The sequence below is a fragment of the Drosophila subobscura genome, chromosome O, assembly GCF_008121235.1.
Source record: "Drosophila subobscura isolate 14011-0131.10 chromosome O, UCBerk_Dsub_1.0, whole genome shotgun sequence".
Lineage (NCBI taxonomy): Eukaryota > Metazoa > Arthropoda > Insecta > Diptera > Drosophilidae > Drosophila > Drosophila subobscura.
In genome coordinates this window covers 15,700,055-15,721,031 of record NC_048533.1, presented here as the reverse complement: position 1 = coordinate 15,721,031, position 20,977 = coordinate 15,700,055, and the positions used below count along the sequence as shown (strand labels likewise).

Sequence of the window (20,977 nt, the reverse complement as noted above, 5' to 3'; positions counted from 1 at the left end):
TCGGCTGATAAAGAATAGATGGAGCCATCCGCCTTATCAACGGAGATTATAGAGAGCTCCCAACAGACAGAATTAATCGTTTGTTATTTTTGGTTTTACTTTTATTTTATTTCAAAACTTAAAACTCTTTAACAATTTGTAACAAAAATATTTTCAATAGGTTGAATTTTTCGAACATTAACATAAAAACTGGTTAAGCATTCACAGAAAAGAATTAAAAATGTAAACAAACACAATTGAACCACAGAAATATTAAATGTAATTCGTGTAAACTGAAGCCGTTCTTGATTTGAGTTTTTGCCTACTTAACAATTGCATTTCGTAGTAATAATATTTCTATCCAAGGTCGCTGGTAGGGGAACACAGGATATCCCATTCCATTCTAAATCGTTATATGCATTTCATAACATTTTATTAAGTGTTTTGAATAACTTTCGGTTCCGTATTTGCCTTGCGAGATAATTGTTTACACTTGCTTTCGAGTTTTTTTGCGTTTTACTGGGACTCCGACTCAAGGTGGAGTTTTTCTCATTACTGGAATTCAACAACTGCAACCGATATATGATTCAATATATAATATACATCATTCGGAATCGCGGTATAGGTATACATATACATATATATAACAATGTTTTGGTAAACTAATATTACGGCTCGTGTCAGTCAGTTAACATTCTTTGATTAATGTTTTTTGTTGTTTCTTTTTTTGTTGTTTCCACGACTAACTCGGCCCAAAAATGCATTTTAGAGTTTTACACCGTTGCATAACTTTGTTTTGTTTGTTGTTTGTGTTCTTTGATTGGCTAGTGTATTTTGTATATTAGTGTATTTGTTAGACAATATTTAAGAAAAAGTTTGGGGTTTAAGTTTAAGTTTAATTGAGTGTTGTTTCAGAAACATTTCATTAAAGTTTAAATGAATTAGCTAAACTTGTTGTAACGCTGAAAAAAGATGCTGTAAGTAAGATACTCGTAACATTTCTTTGCCTCCTCTTCACACTTTGGTTATAATTTCCGATAGGTATATTCTTTGCTTTTCTTGTATATATATAGTATATGTAGGTAGATATATATATAGTAGATTGTATAAAAAATCGTTTGCTAAGTTTGCCTGATGTGCTGTCAATGTGTAGATGAGGTAAGTTGCAAGAAGCCAAAATGGTTTGGTGCACAAAGTTTTCGCCTTAACAATTTGTGGAAGAGTAAATATCGGAATTTCATAGTTTGTATCTTGTATATATATTTATGTAGATTTATGTACGTGTGTGTGTGTGTATATATTGCTTTATGGTGTTGCCTTACGCTTGTTCTTCTCCTGTGATGTTTTAAATGTTTTTTGAGCTTGATCTGTTTTGATTTTGAGTGCGAACAGCTGCACAGTTGACTCTGTAAACGGTCCATATGCGGAGTGAGGTTAGGTGTGTGTGTGATACGAGTTTTTTGTTAATGACAACCTTTGGTTAACGATCAATTGGTGTGGTGTATCTCTCTCTATGGCTTGTCCTGTTCAGTTGGTGTCTTGGGGGTGTAGCCTGAGCTGAAGCTACTCTTAAACTGATACTGACCGAGCAGAGAGGAAGTACCCGTCCCGCCCAGGGAGCTGCTGGTCAAGGGTTCCCTTAAAGTGAACGACATCATGGGATTGTACACCCCCGTGGAGTAGGTCAGAGAGCTGGTGGTGGTCTGACTCGCACTAGTGCTGGTAATGGGTTCGCTTAAGCGACTCCCCAAGCTGCTGGCGAAGCAGTAGGGCACAAAAGAGATCGATGTCGTGGTGCTGGCTGAAGCGGATGTTGTGGTTGAAGCAAGCAAGTTGTCGGTGCTACGCAGCCGCAGATCGGAGGAACTGCTGCCGCCAGGCGAAAGAGATTTCCCGGCTGCGGCCGTGTGCGTGCTGAGATATGAGTAATTGCTGCCGCCGGGCAGGGAGAATGAGGAGGGGCCTGCATAGCTGCTGGACATGAATGAGGTGACGCCAGTGGTGGTGGTTGTTATGGGAGTGGAGGTGCTGCTCGTGGTCGAGACCGATTGGTAGAGATCGCTATAGCTCTTGGCGGTGATCGAGGGCGACACCACCGGGGAACGGCTGGGCGGGCGGGAGAGGGTCTGTTTCTCGATTTGTTTCTCCGTGAGGAAGCGATCATAGAAGGTCGAGGTCACCGTGGTGTGGCGGATATCCAGCTTGGCTGGCTGGTAGGCGGGAGCAGGGGCATTTGGACGCCTGTATGGATCGTAGGGCTGTCGGTAGGGTGACACGGGCCGGGGGAAACTGCTATCGGTAACCGTTGCTGTGCTGCCTGTGCCTGTGCCTGTCGTTGTTGTTGTTGTTGTTGTTGTTGTGGCGTTGTAGTTGTAGTTGTAGTTGGTGGTTTGCCGTGTGGCTGTGGATCGGGTCTCGTATGGTGAGCTCAACGGTGTTCTGCAGGCCGAGCGTCGATCGTCCGCGTACTTGGCGCACGTCTCTTCTAGTTGTCTATCTACTTTGTGAAACTTTGTTAAACTACTCCCGCTACTTAGTTCGCTACGATTATCAGCAAAATAATTTGGCAACATATTATCACGTCTTACCCTACTGCTCTCGCGCTCCTCCCGCTCCTCCTGCTCGCGCCGCCTGCGCGGCGACAGATCCCTGCTGAGGTCCCGATGCGAGCGATGATGCAGCGGACTCACGTCCCTGCCCAGCGGGCTCAACGAGCGCCGGGACTCGGCCGAGCCCAGCGAACGATGCTCCGATGTTATCCTTATAGACGGCGTATAATCGCTGGACCGTTGCATGGTCCGGCCCCGACTCTCGCTGCGACTGTGGGCGAGATCCTCCGCCGAGCTCTTTTTGGCTGCAAAATACAGCGAGTCGGAGAACAGCGAGTCGATGTATCGCTGGCACTTCTCCTTCTGGTAGGGCTTCTCCTCACACAGCGTGTCGATGGACTTGATGGTGTTCTTGATGGAACTGAGTCGATCGTTGATGTTCTCACCTGTTGTCCTCAGCGGCACGCCCGTGTGCGTTCCAGTGCGTGTGATGGGAGATGTTTCCTACAAGGAATACAATGGATTTTTAGTGGTAATCTTAAAGGATGGAGTAGGAATATAGCTTCACAGCAGGGAGTATCTAAATGGAGTATTTAAAATATATATTTGATTCGGTGTTCGAGAGAGTTTCCCCCTCCGACTGGCTACTTACCCTCATGAGGCGACTGCCCAGAGCATCTAGAGCCTCTGTGGAGCTGCTGCTGTAGCTGCGGATGCTTGATGGCTGATCTGCAAGAGTCTTCTTAAGAATACGTTGAAGAATTTTAATATTCTCCGAGAAACAAGCCAAAACCTCATTTGTGGTGCCCACCATTCGTTCGCTGGACTGTCGTGACTTTGGGCGCGGCGCCTCCTCAAAGTAGTCCTCGTCCTCGTCCCGGAACCGTATCACCTTGGGACTGGTGGGTCGATAGTGCGTGCTTGTGTGCGTGTGCGTGGAGTAATCATCGGGGTCATCGCGGCGCAGGGCAGACTTTGGCGTGGTGGCACCCCCACGGCGAGGACTCTGTTCGCGCGACTTGGCCGCCTTGAACTCCTCAAAGGAGACCGACGGCGATATGACGTCCTTGAGCTTTTGGTTAAAGGCCTTGTAGTCCTTTTGTGTCTTGAAGTCGAAGCTATGCTCCTCCTCTAGGGCCCGCATGCGCACGTCCAGCTCCTCGGCCGTTGGGGGCTCCGGCCTGCCCGGAGAGCTGACCAGACGTTCCAGGTTGTGCACCGGCGTGCGGGGCTGCTGCTCTTCCAGCATCTTCTTGCGCTTCATGTCCTCGATGGTGGGGGAGCGGGAGCGAGACTTGTGTCGGGAGGGGCGGACAGGCGACCTGAGCTTCTCGTCCAGCAGGCGAATGCGATGCTCCAGCTCCCCGGTTGTGGGTATTTCGCTGCCATCGGGACTCGGATCCAGCAGCATTTCGAGCGGATGAATGGCCGGCTTTCGATTGGGATCGTTCATGCGCCTGGCCAGGTTCTCCTTCGACTTGGAACGCACCAGATCGAGCACTCGATACTTGTACTCCAGATCATCGGAGATGGGCAGATCATTGGGATGCGCCTGGCGACGCACTGGCGAGGTGTAGGGACTTCGCTTCATCTTCTTTTCGGATGCGACTCGCGTCGGCGATGAATGCGGCGACGTCTTCTGACGCTGACGAGACGGGGATGTGTACGGAGATGTGTAGGGCGAGGCATACGGGGACTTGCTGGAGGCCTTGCGCGATGGAGAAGTGTACGGCGACTTGGTGGCTGTCTTGCGCGATGGGGAAGTGTACGGCGACTTGGTGGCCACCTTCCGTGCAGGACTGCGCGAACGTTGGTTGGCTGGAGGTGCGGGTGGCTCCTCCTTGGATGGCGTCTCCTCAACTTCGAGCTCGTCCAGGCCCTTGCCCTCGCACAGCTCTAGATACTTGTTGAGGTCCTTCTCGTGGGAGAGCGAGTACTGCAGCTTGATCCTGCGCTCGATTTCCTTCAGCCGCTGCTCCACATCGATCTTTTCCACATCCTCGAGCAGCTTTATTTGACGTTCAAGCGAACGAAATCGGGCCACCAGCTCCTTCGTCGAGGGTAAGTAGACAGTTTTCCGTTTCAGGTGATGCTTGACCGGGTTGGGTCCCCAGTCATAGTCGTTTGGCTCTTCCACCTCCGCATCTAGCTCTGCCTCTAACTTGTCTGCTTTTGGCTCTTTTTCCAGCTTTTCTTCGGGGTCTGCACTGGCGAAATCCTGAATCTCTTTGGTCAGATCGGTAATGGCCTGCGCCTGCTCCACTTGCTCGGTGGAGGGCTTGCTCTCAGCTCGTACCAAGCGACCATCCTCGGACTTGACTAGGTTCCGTTCGCTGAGCTGCTTTTCCAATGCCTGAAACAGATCTTCAAGCTCTTCGGTGTTGGCTCTGGTCAGGCGTCTGAGTCTTGAGGTTTTTGGCTCATTGTCCATGAGCAGCACCACCGTCTTGTTGTTCCCATCCACAGGTAATCCCTTATCGTTGTCATCGATTGCCACCTTCTCTGGCACTTCCTTGGAGAAATCGTTGCTAGTTGGGGTCTTTTCTGGCTGCTGTTTGGAGGACTCTTTCGAGATGGTTTCCTCATCTGAGCAGCATTGTTTTGCTTCGACTTTTGGTTTCTCTTTCTCAGCTGGAAGGGTTTTGATATCTTTGGTGCAGGTTTCTTCAGCAACTTCGGGTTTGATGACATCTTCCGGCTTGGGATTATCTTCTTGCACCTCAACTTTCGGCTCAACCACTTCCTCTTTGACTGTTTTATCGACTTCTACCTCTTTGGCACGGGCCAGGGCTATCTCCTCATTTTCCAGGGTCTTGGTCTCCTTCACCGTCTCCGGCTCAATGGTCTCTGGCGGAGCGTCCTCCAATCTAACCGTCTCATCGCTTCTGACATTCTGGTTGTGGCAGTCCTTCTCCTGCTTTTTGGAGGCTTCATCTTCCATCTGTGGTGCCTCTAGAGTTTCATTCTCTGGTATGACGGTGCCGTTCTTGGCTCTCTCCTCCACCAACTGCGCCTCCAACTGCTCGAGGCGTCGTGCTAGATCCTCTGTGGTGGGCTTGGACTCGCTCCTCTTCCGTTCCGTGTCCTTGTTGACCATCATTTTGATGTTGATGCTGATGTTGATGGGCTTGTGGGAGTCCAGTTCCTCCAGCTCGCCAAAGTTCTGCGTGTAGCGCACCAGCTCCTTGCCGGTGGTGGCATCGGTTGTGTCCGTGCTCAGCCGACGCGGCGAGCCGCTGTCATCGCTGCGGGGCGCCACAACAGGCACCACAGCTGCCACAGCCGCCGCTGACTTCTCGCGCATGGCTTCCAGCAACTTGAGACTGTTCTCGCTCAGCTGCTTCTCCAGCGCCAGGACACGCTGCTCCAGCTGGCCTTCGGCCAGTGCCTGGCGCGATGTGCTGGGCCCATCAGCACTGCACTCGCGGACATTCGACTTCGATGCAACTTCGGAATCACTTGCACAGCGCTGCTTGTAGAATTTCTTGTACAATTGCTTCTCCAGGAATTGTAGTCGGTTTTCCAGATCGGCCCTTGAGGGCAAATCGGAGAAACGACGAACCGTTCGCTGCTGCCAGGGTTCATAATTTCCCGATCTGTAGTAAGCCGTGTTTGCAGGTGCTTCCGAGGTCTCATCGCCCATCGTTGTGGGTCGCTGTTGCATTTGCAGCTGCCGTTGTCGCTGCTGCTGCTGCTGCTGCTGCTGTTGCTTCCTCTTTGGATTGATCTGGCTGGGCTTGAGGTTCTCCTCTCCCGGTGTTTGTCCCTGCATTTTGCTCTGCAGCTCTTCGATGAGTGCCTGCTGCTGGTGTAGTGTGGGCGCCGCCAGTATCCTGAGCTCCGCCGGTGGCAGTGGTGGAGGTGGTGGCGGCTCAGGTATATGCGCCTCAATGGCTACATCCACCAGCTTGGGCGGGGACTTGGGCTTGGCCTTGGTCTCCTTGCTCTCCTTGCCATGCAGCGCCTCAAAGCGGCTCTCCAAATCCGCTGTGGACGGCGGCTGTTTCTTCTCCCCCGCTCGTTCCTCTCCGCTCTCTGAGATGACTTCCTGTTCGATCCGCTCGAGTGCCTGGTTCACCGTCTCGCTTTGAGTGGACAAATGATTCCTGCTGCTCATGCGACGTGTCAGAGTGTCATAGCGCTTCTCCAGATCCTCTGTAGAAGGCGGCTCCGAAGCACGTCGCTTGCCGAGATCTTTCTGTGCGGTTTCCTCAGTTTTCTTTGCTGGAATACTTTCTACTTTAGGGTCAGAAGATTCCTTAATGTTCTTTGTTGGAGGTTCTGCATCCACTTCCTTGGCTTCCAATGTCTTGCTGGCACTCTTGCATCTCTCCTCGAAACCCTTGCGCTTCTCCTCAGCTCGAACTTCCTCTTCGGATTTCATTGGATCGTTTGTCAGCAAAGTGTTCACTTCTTTTAGCTTTTCATCGAAGGTTTTCATCGCCTTGACTTCCTTTGGCGGAGTCTCAGCTTCCTTTCGAGTCTGCGCTTCTGTCGACTTTTGATCTTTGGCTGTGGATTTTGCTGGCTCAGCTTCTTTGGACGTCTCCAGGTTGGTTGTGCTCCGTCGCTTCTCCAGTGCATTGAAACGCTTCTCCAACTCCTCTGTGGATGGTGGCGACTTGCGTGGAGTCTTTACGGATTCTTCTTGAGTTTCCTTCTGCGTTGTGGGTGAGTTTTCTACCTTTTCGGGTTCCGGTTTCTTTTTCAGCTCCTCCTCTGATTCCACTGTCTTGTCGGGCTTGTCCTTTCCGGCAGGGGCTTCCACTTTCTGAGACGTTTCTTTTTCTTCGGGCGTCTTCGTGGGTGTTTTGTCCTTAGCCTTAACAGTTTCACTTTGCTTGTCGCTTTCTTCGGCACCCTTTAAGGCCGGACTTTCTTTGGGTTTCTCCTCCTCTGTTTCTTTTCGGGTCTTTGGTTCCTCCTTGTCTGGCTCTTCATCGGGCGGCTCCTTTTTGGTCTTGGCTGGGCTACTCTTCTGGACGCTCATCTTCCGCTCCAGGGCATTGAAACGATCCTCCAGCTCGGCTGTCGAGGGCAGTTTCCTAAGGCGTGGCTGTTCTGCTTCCTTCTCCTCCTTACTCTTATCCTTTTCCGTTCCTTTGCTGCTTTCACTTTTGGGTGTTGTTGCAGTTTCCTTTGCCTCTGATTGGGCGTCCTCTGATTTGTGGAGTTTGCTGGTCTTTTCGCTGTCCTTTTGCTCCTTCGCGCCACTTCCACTGCTGGACTGCTCTGCGTCGCCCAGGTCGATGGGTGCCTTGGAACTTGATTCACTGGAACTCATTTGCTTGGTTAAGGCATTGAAACGGCTCTCGAGATCGGCCGTTGTTGGAATTCGCTCGGATTTCTCAGCCACTCCAGGAAATGGATCTTCCTCCAGCTCCTTGCGCTGCTTCTCGGCACTCAGCTGCTTCTCCAGGGTCTCGAATCGCTCCTCTAAAGCGGCCGTGCTGGGAATATACTTGGGCTTATCACAGGACTGTTCCTGGCTGAAGCGATGCTCCAGCGCCTGGAAACGCTCTTCAATATCAATCGTTGAGGATCTGGTCAGCGTCTTGCGCCGCGGATCGTTACGCTTTCGGCTGGCATTGCTCAGACTGGCGGCTGTCGGAGGCGGCGGCTTGTGGGACTCTATCGTCATGCTCAACACCTCCTTGTAGTCGTCTTTGTTTTCGCCGGGAATGTTGTCATCGCGTATCTGTGGCACTTTGTCATCCGTATCATCCACAGGCTCCTCCCTCAGCTGAGGCGAGGGCATTGCCTTCGACTCCTGCCCACCGCTCTGTCCCTCCACCTGCGCCCGCTGCTCCATGTACACCGCTCGGGCGTCCGTTTCCTCTTCGTTGAGGGAGTAGGACAGCTCGAGGCGGTTCGGACGCTCTGCACTGTTGACCCGCTCGAAATACTGATTGGTAACGCCATCGTCACTGACATCGAACACGCGGGCAGTGGATTCATCGGCCTGCTCCTCTCCAGCTGCTGCCTCAGCGGCCAAGGGATCGATGGACACCGGCCGGGGCGTTGGAAGCGGACTGATGCAGCTCGTGCCCAGATAGCTGGCCATGTCCGGCATCGGCGACAGCTGACTGGTGCTGGTGATGCCAGGAATCTCCAAGTCCACCAGCAGATGCAGTGGCTCCAGCTTGCTGGCACTTTCCGCTGCAACTGCCGCCTCCTCTTTGGCTGCCGACTCCTTCTCATCCCCACTCTCGGTGCCCATCAGCATGAAGGGTATTTCATGGGAGCTGGGTGCCCAGGACTTGGGTCTCTGGCGCTCCAAGCTTGCCTCCCGTGACCCCGTCGACAGCTGCGTCTTCTCCTTCAGCTTGCGCGCCAGCCTCGCCTTTTGCTTGGGACTTTTCTCCGTCGACTTGGGATCATCGTCGTCGCAGAGACTGGTGTCCGTGCTGGATCCGCCGCCGCCGGGGCGTTCGTCCTCCTGCTCGCCATCGCTGTCCTCGCTGTACGAGGAGCTGTCGCTCTTGCCCAATCGCGAGCGGAGCTTCGGCGCCTTCAGCGTCTTTACGCTGCCCTCACGCATCATGGCTCGATCCGCTTTGATCTCTTTCCAGGTGAGGCTGTCGCGGCGTCTGCGAGTGTCATCCGTGTCCCGCCACAGCAGCGTCTCCCCGCGTCGCAGCGTCTTCTCCGCGGAGGGTTTGGTGTGCAGCACAGCCGGGAGGGAGGGCTTCCTGGCAGGTGGTATGGCTCCCAGCGGAGCACTCACCCTCTTGCCCTTGTTGGTGATGATGGCCGGGCGGCCGAGGAGCAGCTGATTAACCGTCACCGAGGGCAGGGCAGTGTTGGGTGCCGCTCCCTGACGCGCTGCCGTGGAGCAGGCGGTGGTGAGGATGACGTGTGCCTGCTTCTGGCGCTCCCTCAATCGGTCGTACTGCTTCTTCAGCAACGAAATGTCCAGGGCCATGCGATCCTTCTGCTCCGTTGGCTGCCTGCCCGCTGCCGGTCCCACGGAGCCGCGACGGCCCCAGTTCAGGCCCCAGACGGTGGCCACCGCAATGCGCTCCTCATCCGAATGCGTCTCCTCGTCATCGTAGTACAGTCTGAAATGGACAAAGCTCTGAATCCTGTTGTGTTTTTATTCCTCTGCCTATTTGATACTCACTGCATTCCCTGCTTGTGTCGGAGTGGGGCAATGTTGTACAGATGCTTGTCCCTCAACTGCCTGAGATCTGCAATGGGTCCTAGCTTGACGACTCTTTCGATCAGTCCATTCGAATCGATCAAATGGCCGTTAAGCAGCTCACTCGAATAGGAACCCATTTTGCCATAGAACTCATCGGCTGAACGGACACTGAGCACGCGTCTGCAAAGGGGAGAAAGAGATTTGGTTAAAGGTATGCAAATAATAATATAATCCCCGAAACATCTAAGTTTTCTCTTTGTTCCTCCAAAGTTTTCTCACTTAAGCTGCCTTAGCCACAATTTCTTGCCTTTCTTAATGACAAAATCAATGCAAAAACTTATCCCAAAGTCTTCCTCTTTGAATTTCATAACTCAACCCGTTGACATTGAACTCACACAGCTCCGAGCTGGCTTTGCATCTGGCTCAGCACTATGTCTAGTCTCTTTATGCCTTTGCTAACCTTGTTGATATCTGGTTTAGTTGTTGTTGCCCAAAAGACACCATAAAAAGTTCCCAAATGACAGAACATAACATTTCTGGTGGCCAGAAACGAACCGAAACTGCTAAATTGCATTTGGCAAGCGAGAAAAAGTTTTTACCAAAATTCTAACAGCAGCCTTGACACAAATTCGTGCCAAGAAATGGGATGAGGGAAGGGGCTGCAGTTGCGACCAAGAAAAACCCCCCAAACAGCCCCAAAAAGACAGAGAGAGAGAGTGAGAGAGAGAGACAATTTACTCACTCTTCGAGGAGGCTCCAGAGAACGAGTGCGGTGCGGAGTAGAACATCGCTGCCCTCGATGAGCACCAGATCCCAGACGCGCAGCACACAGGACATGGGCAGGCAGGTGCAGAACATGGTGAGGAACCACTGCATGGTGAAGACATTGGTCAAGGGCGGCTCAAAGGCATTCTCCACGGGTCCCTGCAGGCGCTGCAGGTGCTTGGCGAGGCGCGGCAGACGCGTTTGCATCAGCTCACGGAACACGCCCATGTCCGCCTGGAGGCCGCCCATCGAGCCGTAGAAGTAGCCCGTCGGCAGCACACCCTCAACCAGATAGATCATGACCTTCATGGACTCCTCCTCCTCCTTGTCCATGACCTGCAGTATCAGAGCGCCCAGCATGTTGAAACCCTGATGCGAGGAGAGATGAGAGTTCACTCGAGTGAAGGCAGCAGACAAAGAGCCTTTGAGGAGCACTCACCTGGCAGTAGCCAACCTCCGGATTGTAGCGGGCATAGCCGAGCAGAATGCGCTTCAGCTTGGCCTGGTTGATGGATCCCGCGGGGCCAGTGCACAAATTGGAGCCAGTGCGATGCAGGTCCTAGCAAAGTCGGGGAACATATAGTCCTGGCCAGAGCTGCTGTGTGCCCAAATGCTCACCTTAACGATTTGTATGCCCAGCTCCTCGTCATCCTCGCGCCACTCCTCGCAGAAGCACTTTTCCCGCTGCTTGGCCCAGTCCACGTTCTTCGACTTGAGGTACTTGTCCGCCAGCGAGAGCCACAGCTGTGATGGCCAATGCAATCAATCAGGACAATCAAGGACAGATGACAGCTGAAAGCTGATACATTACCTTGCGCCGGAATTCGGGTGGGGTGCCACCGGGCAGACGGGCGACCAGCTTCATGGCATGCAGCCATTGATTGTAATCCGACGCAGCATCCTCATCGGTGACAGCAGCAGCAGTGGAGCCAGCTCCTCCTCCTCCTCCTGCTGCTCCATTGCGTGTCAGCATGTTGTGCTGGTTGGTGGTGCTTCTATTTTTGTTGCTGGTGGTGCTTAGGGTGGTGCTGCTGCTGCTGCTGGTGGTGGTGGGGGAGGTTAGGCTGGCAGCGCTGCTGCAAATGGCTTTCTGTGGCGGTGGTGAGAGGCTAAAACGCATTTTAGGCTGTGCATCGTCTGCAAGAGTCAAGTGAAATGTTTCTTTAGTAAATCCTCTGGCTACAATCTTTACAGTAACTTTAATTCATTTCATTCTATTCAAATCGGTCTCGGCTCTGGGCAGATAATTGTATAATCCCTATGACTTACAATATCCGTGCAGTATGCAAACTTTACATGTACATAAATTACGTTTTTATACAGAGAGAGAGAGAGATATTCATAGAAAGAGATTAGTTGGATTTTTGTTTTCGTTTTTTGTTTTTTTGGTAGAGTTAGTAGAGCGCGCAAAAGAGAGAAGAAGAAAGAATACAAAGAATATATATATATTGATATATTTATATAGGTTAGACACATAATCAATCAAGTATTCTGATCCGGATGTTATCAAGAGATGACAGCGAAATGTCCATGTGCGAAACTAAGTCGAGAGCGAAACTAAGACATGCGAACGAACTAAGTGGACATGTGAATGAAAACTGTTGTGCCATACAATTGGGAAAGAAAAAAGCCAACATTCCACAGCTAAAATGAATCAAGTCACTCCTCCACTAACAGCATCCTTCATCCTTCACACATCTTTGTGTGAAATTGACCATGACATTTATTGCGCCAGACAAATGGTATGCAGGGTGCCATGCGGTGCAGAGTGTGTGTGGGTGGGTGTACATATGTACATGTGTGTGTGTATCTATGTAGAGCAAGCTCTGACATTTCAGCTTTCAGCTTGTTATACAACATAGTTAGCTGCTGAGATCTTACACTGTCAAGCTGACAGTCTCATGGTGCAAGACAATATCCTCTTAGCTTGGCTTGCCTTGGCTTCAACTTTATCTCTTTGACTGGAAGCATCTGCTGTACTGCCTTCACCCCAATAGCTTTGGTTTTATTCCCCACACAACTCTCTACACTAAAGGTCAAGTTAATAAAAAAATAATATTGTGTCTGAAGCAGAGTTTATGAGAGCAGAATAAATTCAGATTGCGTTTCCGCTTTCGGTTCAAGTTTGCTTTTGGAATCGATATAAATTTATTTGTTTTTCCTTTTTTTGGTTGGATGTGTAGCCCCAGTTTATGGCTGATAATTTGATTTCCGCTTTATTTTTCATTTCCAGCTTATTGCTGCATATTGCCAAGTGAAACGTGATTCAAATGTTAAAGCTCAAATCTGCTTACTCAGTTGCCCGGAAAGCGTATGCTGAGAGAATAGCCAAAAAAAAAACACGATGAATTTTGGTGGGAAAATAAAATTAACATTTAAATAATTCCCCTGGCAATTGAGGTAATTTAAGGTTAAAGAATTCTAAGCAAGGCTGCTTTAATTTTGGCTGGGAAATTCATTTAGGTGCAGAGAAAATATAGATAGCGAATAAGTTTGGCAAAGAAAATGGCCTCTGTCGACATGTAGTTAGATGGGCAATTTCTTTTGGCATGTTTTCCTCGAATTTCTTCGCTTATTTACATACTTGAGCAAATGTACATACATGAGCAGAAGTATGTGTGTGTGTGTCCGTGTGCGTGTGTTGGGTGTACCTAAGAAGTTTATTCCAGCAAAGTGCGTGTGTTGGTGGAAGGCATTTGCATAATGAAGAGGCAATCATGGGAGCCATTGCCAGGACTTGGCTAAAAGTTAAATTCAAGTAAACAGCGGCTTTGTTTATTTAAGGAAAATTGAGGAAAATACTTATGCTAAAAGCGGGTGCTCGACATTGCTCTTATGCCTCTCATCAAGTTCATAACTCGTCTGCCCCAATGCAAGCCCGGACTCAGCTAATGAAATAGTAATTGCGCCAACTCTTATATAATGGGGCCCCTAACATAGCACCAATTAGGCGCCGGACATAAAGCATTGTTTATGGTCAGAGGATGGACGGATGGCCTGAGCTTGAGTCTGGGTCTGAGTACATCCACGGGGGGCTCATATTTTTTAGTGCTATCTTTTTTTCGCTCCTCGTGGAAATGCATTTTACATGAGAGATTTATGTGCAAATAACAATGAAAAAAAAACTTTCTTGTTGGTAATTATTTTAAATGCACCCCGAGAATAGCGTGGCCGGGATGTGTGCGAGTGTTTGTCTGTGTGTGTATGCGTTTGCATGTCAAGGCTGTGATTGTTAGGCAGCCAGCAATTTGGCCAAATGCTCAGTCAGACCTTGACCAGGCTGGGCCAAAGCTACAAGCGGCATCACGTGCGTGTGGTCATGTGTGAGTGTGTGAGTATTTGCGCCACTTGTGCTTGTGTGCCCCCAACTAAAAAAGAAAACGCAATGCAAGACAGCTGGTTTAATGAGCCAAAAGTAACTGGCCCTTTGCGGGCATTTATACACTGACAAAAATGAAACGAATTGGTGTACAAAAATATTCATGTTTGACTTTACTTCTAGTTTAATTTAACTTACAATTTTACTATTAGTTTAATGTTCATTTAGGGCAGTAAATATTACATAGATTTCAAGTTTCTTCTATGTTTAAATGAACAAAACAGAAAAGAACCAAGCTAGCATTGATTGCCGATGCTTTTGATGCATTTACAGACCACTCAAATACACCCAATCGGATTACATTTTTTGCAGAAAGATTTCCAACCACAATAGTTTTCATATAAACAGAAAGACATTTGCTGCTGATGAAAAAACTTCTTAAAAACTTCGGCACTAAACTATAAGACCTTCTGCAGCGCCTAAGCCGGAGTATTTTTACGATTCAGGTTCTAGAGCTGAAGCACAACACTCCCTTGGAAAAATTGCCATACACATGGCTAAAAGTTAATTTATCTTCGCTCTGACACCTTTGGAGCAGTTCTAGCGAGATTTACTTCACTCTATATAATGGCCATTTGCCCCATACCGGCATTCAGCCACTGTGCGAAAGCAGAGCTTGAAGAGCAGGAAAAGCTGTGTACTTAAACCGTATTTATCCCGAGGGATTGCATGACCCCAAAGCGGGAACACACAGAGCGAGACAACGGGAAAGACAGAGAAAAACAGAGAAAGACTGCGGCAGTAGCGTCAGTTTGTCTGCGGCTGTCTTGAAAACGAACCCAATCCCAACTGCACTTGGATGCGCAGGCACGTTCAGTGCCATTAGTGTCAATTCGAGCGTGAATCTTCTAATGAATTCCCCCGGCCGGCGGCCATCCAGCAGAGATGAGATGAGACCGTGTAATGCAGTGAAGTTAATCCTCAATGGTTCATTAAACCAATGCAATGCTTAACCCCAATTCTTATCGGCTTATCGGTTTAACGATTGCAATTTTCTTTTATCACGCGGCACCCAGACAAAAGCACTTCAACACGCGATTAAGCCTGAGAGTGTAGAGGGAATGTGCTTTCCGGCCACTTGCATAATGTTTAAAGAATTAGTGCAGTTTAACTTTGATTAAACTGCCAAGAGAAGCATTACGCATACGACACGTGTCCTGTTGGGGTGCCTTTCCAGAACAGGCAATCAATTTACATTAGGCTTCCCAATCAGGCCTGCCTGTCTGTCAATTTCAATAAGCTCTGCTCTCAAAACTTAACTGAACATTTTGCCTGACAAAAACATGCAAGTTTTCCATTTTTATTCGTAATTTTCTTTTAGCTTGAGTTGAATTTGATGAGGGATCTGTGCCTGTGACAGTCAGGCTACTCAAGAATTTTGCGATGGGTTCTTCCGTATGCCCAAAAGTTTCCAAGGGAATTAAAATGTTACCCAATCAAAAAGGTATCTTTTATGGAACTAAACTCATTTCAGCAGGGTGCACAGCAGCTGTAGCTATTATTCGTACATTAATTGGGTTATTATCTGTTAACTTAAGGTGTCCTTTCTCATAAAATTAAAGTGTGTGTGTGTCTCAGGGTCCTTCCGCCCACCCACATATCAGCTGGTGTCACTTTGCATAGCTATAGACACGCTCTGAGCGTCATCGATGCCGTTCACTGAGTGTAAAATAAACATCGGCGCCGTAATTACAATTTGATGGAAAAATGTCAAAGATAAAAATACACAAAAATCAAGAACCAAAGACGGAGGTACAACACACAGGAAATTGTGTGGCTGGCAAATGCTTGTGAAGAGTAGAAAAATAACAGCAAAAGCTTGGCCAACATGCAACAGTTTTACATTCATTCGTATGTATGTACATATGTTTCTGTGACAAAGGAAGCATTTAGGGAATTTATTGGAAAAAATACAGTCAACAATGCTGAGAAAAAATGGCAAGAGAAACCAAAAATATATCAGGATGTCCCCAAAAAATGGGTAGTGGGAAAATTCTAATTAAATGCCAGCAAGGCTGGATGAATTGGTTAAATGGGCTTGAACGCCCCCTTTCAACTACGAAATAATGGAAATTTATGCCAACTCTTTGGTTGGGGGAAAATAACTCTTTCAGTTACAAAAACAAAAATGCAAATGTTAATTACGAGCGGCTGCCAAAATTAGAATTGTGCGCGTTTCAGCATGAGTAATATGCCTGGACGGGGTGTGCACGTGTACGAGAATGCTGATATATAAATAAATATGTGTGTGTTTGGTAGTGGGTGTATGGATAAGTGTGGGTGTGCATGTGTGGGTGGGTTTTTTGCCGTTTGTGATGCTGGACAAATATCGTATGAAATATGCAGCAGCGTTTTGTTTCTGTCTGTTCAACTTCTTTTGCATAAATTACCTTTTCGCAGATATTTCGTTAGTATTTCGTTGTTAAATGTACAAAGATAAAGATACGGATAAAGAGAAAGATATATGGAGAAAGAGTTAGGTTTAGTTTGGAAACGAACAAGCCGAAGCATGTATTTTAGGAATATTTTCTGGCTTTGTTTAGTTTGACATTTGACTTTGAGAGGCGCTAAAAAACACATGAATCGTGGATTAATCACTCCAGTTATGCAGATACAAATATGTGTATTATATATATGTATGACTATGTATATATAGAGACTGAGTGTTTGGTGGTTGGTGTGTTGGTTGGTGCAGCTTTTGGCATAGTTACCCATGTTAAGTAAACGTGCGCCTGTCGGTATGCTATGGTTTCAGCCACTGCCCTTGTCTCAGCGACTCTTTGTTGTAGTTGTAAGTAGTTTGTTCTTGTTGTGGGGATTCTCTAGTTATTGTTTTACATTTTTGTTTTAGTTGTTGTTGTCGTTGTGGTTGTTGTTGTTGTTTTGCTGTGGCCTATTGTATTATTTACACAAGATTTACATAAATACACGTACATAGATTCACTTAGACATAAGCATGCTTCTACACAGGACATATGTACACAGTACATATCTGATTACAACTAGTCGTAGTATATGGTATATATGTACGTATATAAGGTTGTGGCATGCTACGGTTATATAACTTTGACTTCAAATGTCATTGAAAACTATCTTAAAAAAACACAATCAACTCTCACAGAAACAGCCACAGGCATTCAGACACGTAAAAAGAGAAGAAAGGAAAACCTTGACAACCGTGCAACTGCAGACGAGAACCAGCTCTCAATGCCTGGCCAGGCTAGTGGTCTAAGCCATGCCATTGTACGACTTGGCCGTATCATCGATTCCCTGGCTTACTGGTGGCTGTCTTGACCCACTTTCTGCCCTACGCTTTACGCTTCTGTCAGTGGTTCGCCTAAGTAATTATCTTGCGCCGAAATTCGGCTCTAAAATTTCCAAGAATTTAAATATGTAATCTCGAGTAAGCAACCTCCAACAGGAGGCTTAAGCAGAGCATTAAGCCTGAGTGTGGCATTTAATTAAGGCAATAGCTTTAAGACCAACATGACCCCAAGACCAGATTGTGGCAGAAAGAACAAGAGAAAAGGGGCAGAGGCTGTGGCAGTGCCCACAGGGAACTTGTTCTATTGATGTTTGCCAAGTGGCTATTAATTGGGTCTCCACAGCAGCAGTTTGTTTGAACATTGCTCAACTTCTGCTTTGATTAAGTTCTTTAAATCGCTCAGACTTTTCCTTGTAGTTTCACTCTCATTCTCTCAGTCATAAATCAAAGTTGACGACTCACTGCTAGAGGGATTTGAATGGGTTTGCCCCAGATATATGTATGGATTAAACACTGTTCTCAGTTGAGCCGCACACGGCCTTCACTTTCTGTTTTGTGGGACATTCTTTGTAGTTATGCAATCCGCAATCAACTTTTTTCCTTCTGCCACACACAAAAGCTGAGCTCATGAGTGGCAGCACGACATGAATCCTACAACCCACAATGGCAAACAAAAATAGCAGCATTATCGGGCATGGCCAGCACAGCACAGCACAGGACACATGTGCGGCACTCATCAAAACAAAGCCATTTCATACGGGGCGGGGGAAACATTTCACGTTCACCTGGAACAGGAAAAGGGCCGACAAAATGGCGCGCTCGGACATCGCAGGCAATTGGAAGCAAGTCGCGCTCGAAGCGGAAGAAATCGAGTTGAGGTTTTAATGAAATTCTGCATGGCATGAGTGCATTATTTCGATTTCCTGCAGCTTTTAATTACACCGCACTGGGCCTCGGTCTCGTTGCGTCTCTTGTCTCGGCGATCGATAAAAGTATATTATTCAATTACGCACGGTCGGGATTCACATAACATTCACCAATGCCGCTACCGCTACCGCTGCCGCAGAAAACTCAATTAGAAAGTGCAAATGCATTTCCGAATGGGTGCGAAGGTGAAATAATCATAAATAAATAAATGGTTGCCTCTGATGGAATGCTCTACTCGTACTTTTAGCACGCGCTCGTTTTTTATGGCTGTTTTGTTTCGGTGGTTCTTGTTGCTGTTGCCACACTACGAGAGTATTTTTGTCAAGGGTAACATGGGGCAGCCCACCACCACACACACACAAACACACACACATACACAAGAGTGGGAGCAAGCGAGAGAGAGAGAGAGAGATATGAAAACATAGATAAAGCGGACAGAAATGCTTGTGGAGGCCAGGCCAAGTCCGACCCGACATCAGCAGAGACGCCGACATCTACACGTTGTTAATTCAAACCGCGTGTCCACACACACACACAGCCATGCAGGCAGAGAATGCTTCAGTGTGTGTGTGGGTGAAAGGGGGGGTGTGCGTGTATGGCTCGTCAGACAGTCTCAGAGTCAGCCACCATCGCCTCATCTTGTGTCGTCATCAACGTGGCCTCCCCCCGAGGCACACGCCCACACACGCACACGCTTCACCTGCCCACAACACACGCATACAGACAAAGTTCATTGAATAAAGCAAACGCACACGCACACACAGACAGAGACACACACACACATACATGCACGTTGCGTGACGCTAGCGAGGATTTTTTCAGCGTTCAGCTTGAATTTTGTTTGTAGGCTTTTCCTATTCCGCACTAACGAGGCACACAGCTGAGAGGTCCGCACTTGACTGGGCCAGGAATGGCCAGCAGAGGCAGGCCCAAGCCCACAGCTGTCACTCCGTGGGACATGCGCGGTGCGCACTGCAGCCCCCCACCCACCGCATATTTTGACAGTAGCTGCACTGAGAGAAAAATTACTTACATCTCTCCACTGAGGTGATGATGAACTTGCACAGCACCTCCTGTTGCCGTTTCTTGCGATCCCTGGCTATGAGGACAGTCTGAAGCATATAGCCCATCAGGAGGATCTCCGTCTTGAGAATATCAGCGACATCGGCGAGCTTGAGAACATCCAGCTTTTCCAAGACTGCACGACCACCCGTCATACCGTTGACCAGGCGGGACATTTGTCCCTTCTTCTTTACTAAGGATCTTGAAGGAAAATCCTCTGGATAGGGATCCATGCCTCTACCAGAGAGCAGCATGCTTCGTGCCAGCTCCTCTTGCTTGCCGTAAATGTCGCACAGCAATTTGGCGAGTAGTTTCTTGGTCTCACTGTTCGAGGAATGGCAGTTCGAATTTGGGCTATCGCGGCTTTAACTATGCTAATGACGGCCATGGCTCACCTCATTTCGTTGGCTTTCTGATAGTTCCCAGCAGTTGGTTGTTAACTTGAAACTTTAACGTTGAAACTTTAACGTTGAAATGTGTAATTTTCTTTGATTTTGTTTTGTTTTTTTAGCTTTGTCTTTCTTTTTTGAAAAATATATATGCGTACTGAAAAGTATATACAAAATAATTAACATAACAATCAAGGCAAGTAAGTTATGTACTTGATTGCCATGAATGTTGTTTCTAGAAGCAGGTTGGCCACACAGTACAATTCAATTTAAATACCTGAAGACGTCTACCAGTTCGAATTTGCCATCAAGGCATAGATATTAATCTAGTACAATGGATGGACACAGCCAGGAACGTACAAAAACAAGAAGAGCCCAAAGACTACAAACAAATTATATTTGTTGAACCGAAATTGAATACTGCACTCAATGGAATATTTGGAAGCAATGCGTCAACCTGAAACGTCATTCAAGAGTGCGTCAATTCGGCAGATTACAACAAGTAGGAGGAGGTCGTCAATGACAACGCCAGAAGATTGGAAGAAGTGCGCAATCTTTTGGCAACTCAAAGCAGCCTTTTGTGAAGATGGAAGTACAGCAGCAAAGCAACAGAAAATTTCACAATTCCAATTATTTCCAATTAATAATTTTAAACAATTTATAAATTGTTTCTAGAACTGAGTCTTGATTCCCGCAATCACAATTAGCCATACTCGTAGATGTGTGAATAGTATTCACTGAATACCAAAGACTATAAAATGAATCTATAATTATTAATCCATAATTTATTTTAAACTATTTTTCAAATACGATTTATAGGGATATAAATGTTGTCAAGTGGTTTCTAAATGGCAAAAGGTTGTACAAAATTGTTGGTCTGAAACAGATTTGCAAAATTACAGAAAACCATAAAGGGATTGCCAAGATTAGCAAAGAGCTTAGCTTCGACATGGATACAAAAAATCTAGTAAAATGTGCGATCTATGTGGGTATTCAGGGAGAAATTGCGATACATGCCGAAGCGCGCCACCTCGTTGGAGAACTTTTGCGGACGCGGATGGAAGCGCTTGGGTATGGTGTAGGCATTGGGAGCATAGTAACCGTACTCCGAGTTGCAAGTGCGGTACATGGTATTGGTGTCGCTCTCCACGCCATAGCCCTTGAAGCGGTCTGCGTAGAAACAAACAGAATCAGAAGGTAGTCTGTGTTTGTGGCACAGACAGGATACTTACAGGGACACTTTATGTCTTCGCGCTTGTGTAGATTCTCATAGAGTTTTGCTGTCTGGATGACGGGCTTGCGTTTGAGAAACTTCTGGAACTCCACTTGGGGATTGAAGGTCTCCAAATCGTCACAGGCAGGCTCACACATTTTGCCAATGAAATCTGAGAAAAATTTAACAATTATTTAGTGAAAAATTGATGTAAGTCGACGTGTGGCTAGGTACTACAACCCGATAGTAATGGATATTATTGAACAAACACACAACAGATTCAGAGGTTGCTAAGTTTGAATCTG

General features: G+C 47.7%; 3 protein-coding genes across 14 annotated transcripts; all 3 read right to left on the bottom strand.

Annotated features, from left to right (window-relative positions):
• Nucleotides 1-183: 183 nt before the first annotated feature.
• Nucleotides 184-19,078, bottom strand: LOC117896249 (serine-rich adhesin for platelets-like). 12 transcript variants are annotated; one of them, XM_034804416.1, is made up of 11 exons: nt 18,795-18,898; nt 16,528-16,709; nt 11,707-11,727; nt 11,249-11,574; nt 11,056-11,181; nt 10,877-10,996; nt 10,415-10,806; nt 9,652-9,852; nt 3,181-9,589; nt 2,568-3,032; nt 184-548 (listed from the first exon to the last, which is right to left on the bottom strand). In XM_034804416.1, the coding sequence occupies exons 2-11, from the start codon at nt 16,529-16,531 to the stop codon at nt 402-404; spliced, it is 8,211 nt and encodes a 2,736-aa protein (XP_034660307.1). In that variant the 5' UTR covers nt 16,532-16,709; nt 18,795-18,898; the 3' UTR covers nt 184-401. The 12 variants fall into 12 exon arrangements, with proteins under 12 accessions (XP_034660307.1, XP_034660304.1, XP_034660305.1 ...); XM_034804413.1 differs by having other exon boundaries at nt 492-1,799; nt 1,851-3,032; XM_034804414.1 differs by having other exon boundaries at nt 492-3,032; nt 3,181-3,270; nt 3,340-9,589.
• On the bottom strand, nt 6,544-20,921 carry LOC117896251 (UPF0691 protein C9orf116 homolog). Its single transcript, XM_034804421.1, has 4 exons — nt 20,692-20,921; nt 20,417-20,629; nt 19,068-19,078; nt 6,544-6,554 (listed from the first exon to the last, which is right to left on the bottom strand). The coding sequence occupies exons 1-2, from the start codon at nt 20,828-20,830 to the stop codon at nt 20,424-20,426; spliced, it is 345 nt and encodes a 114-aa protein (XP_034660312.1). The 5' UTR covers nt 20,831-20,921; the 3' UTR covers nt 6,544-6,554; nt 19,068-19,078; nt 20,417-20,423.
• On the bottom strand, nt 19,034-19,592 carry LOC117899028. The gene is made up of 2 exons (XM_034808787.1): nt 19,466-19,592; nt 19,034-19,394 (listed from the first exon to the last, which is right to left on the bottom strand). The coding sequence occupies exons 1-2, from the start codon at nt 19,468-19,470 to the stop codon at nt 19,034-19,036; spliced, it is 366 nt and encodes a 121-aa protein (XP_034664678.1). The 5' UTR covers nt 19,471-19,592.
• Nucleotides 20,922-20,977: the final 56 nt, after the last annotated feature.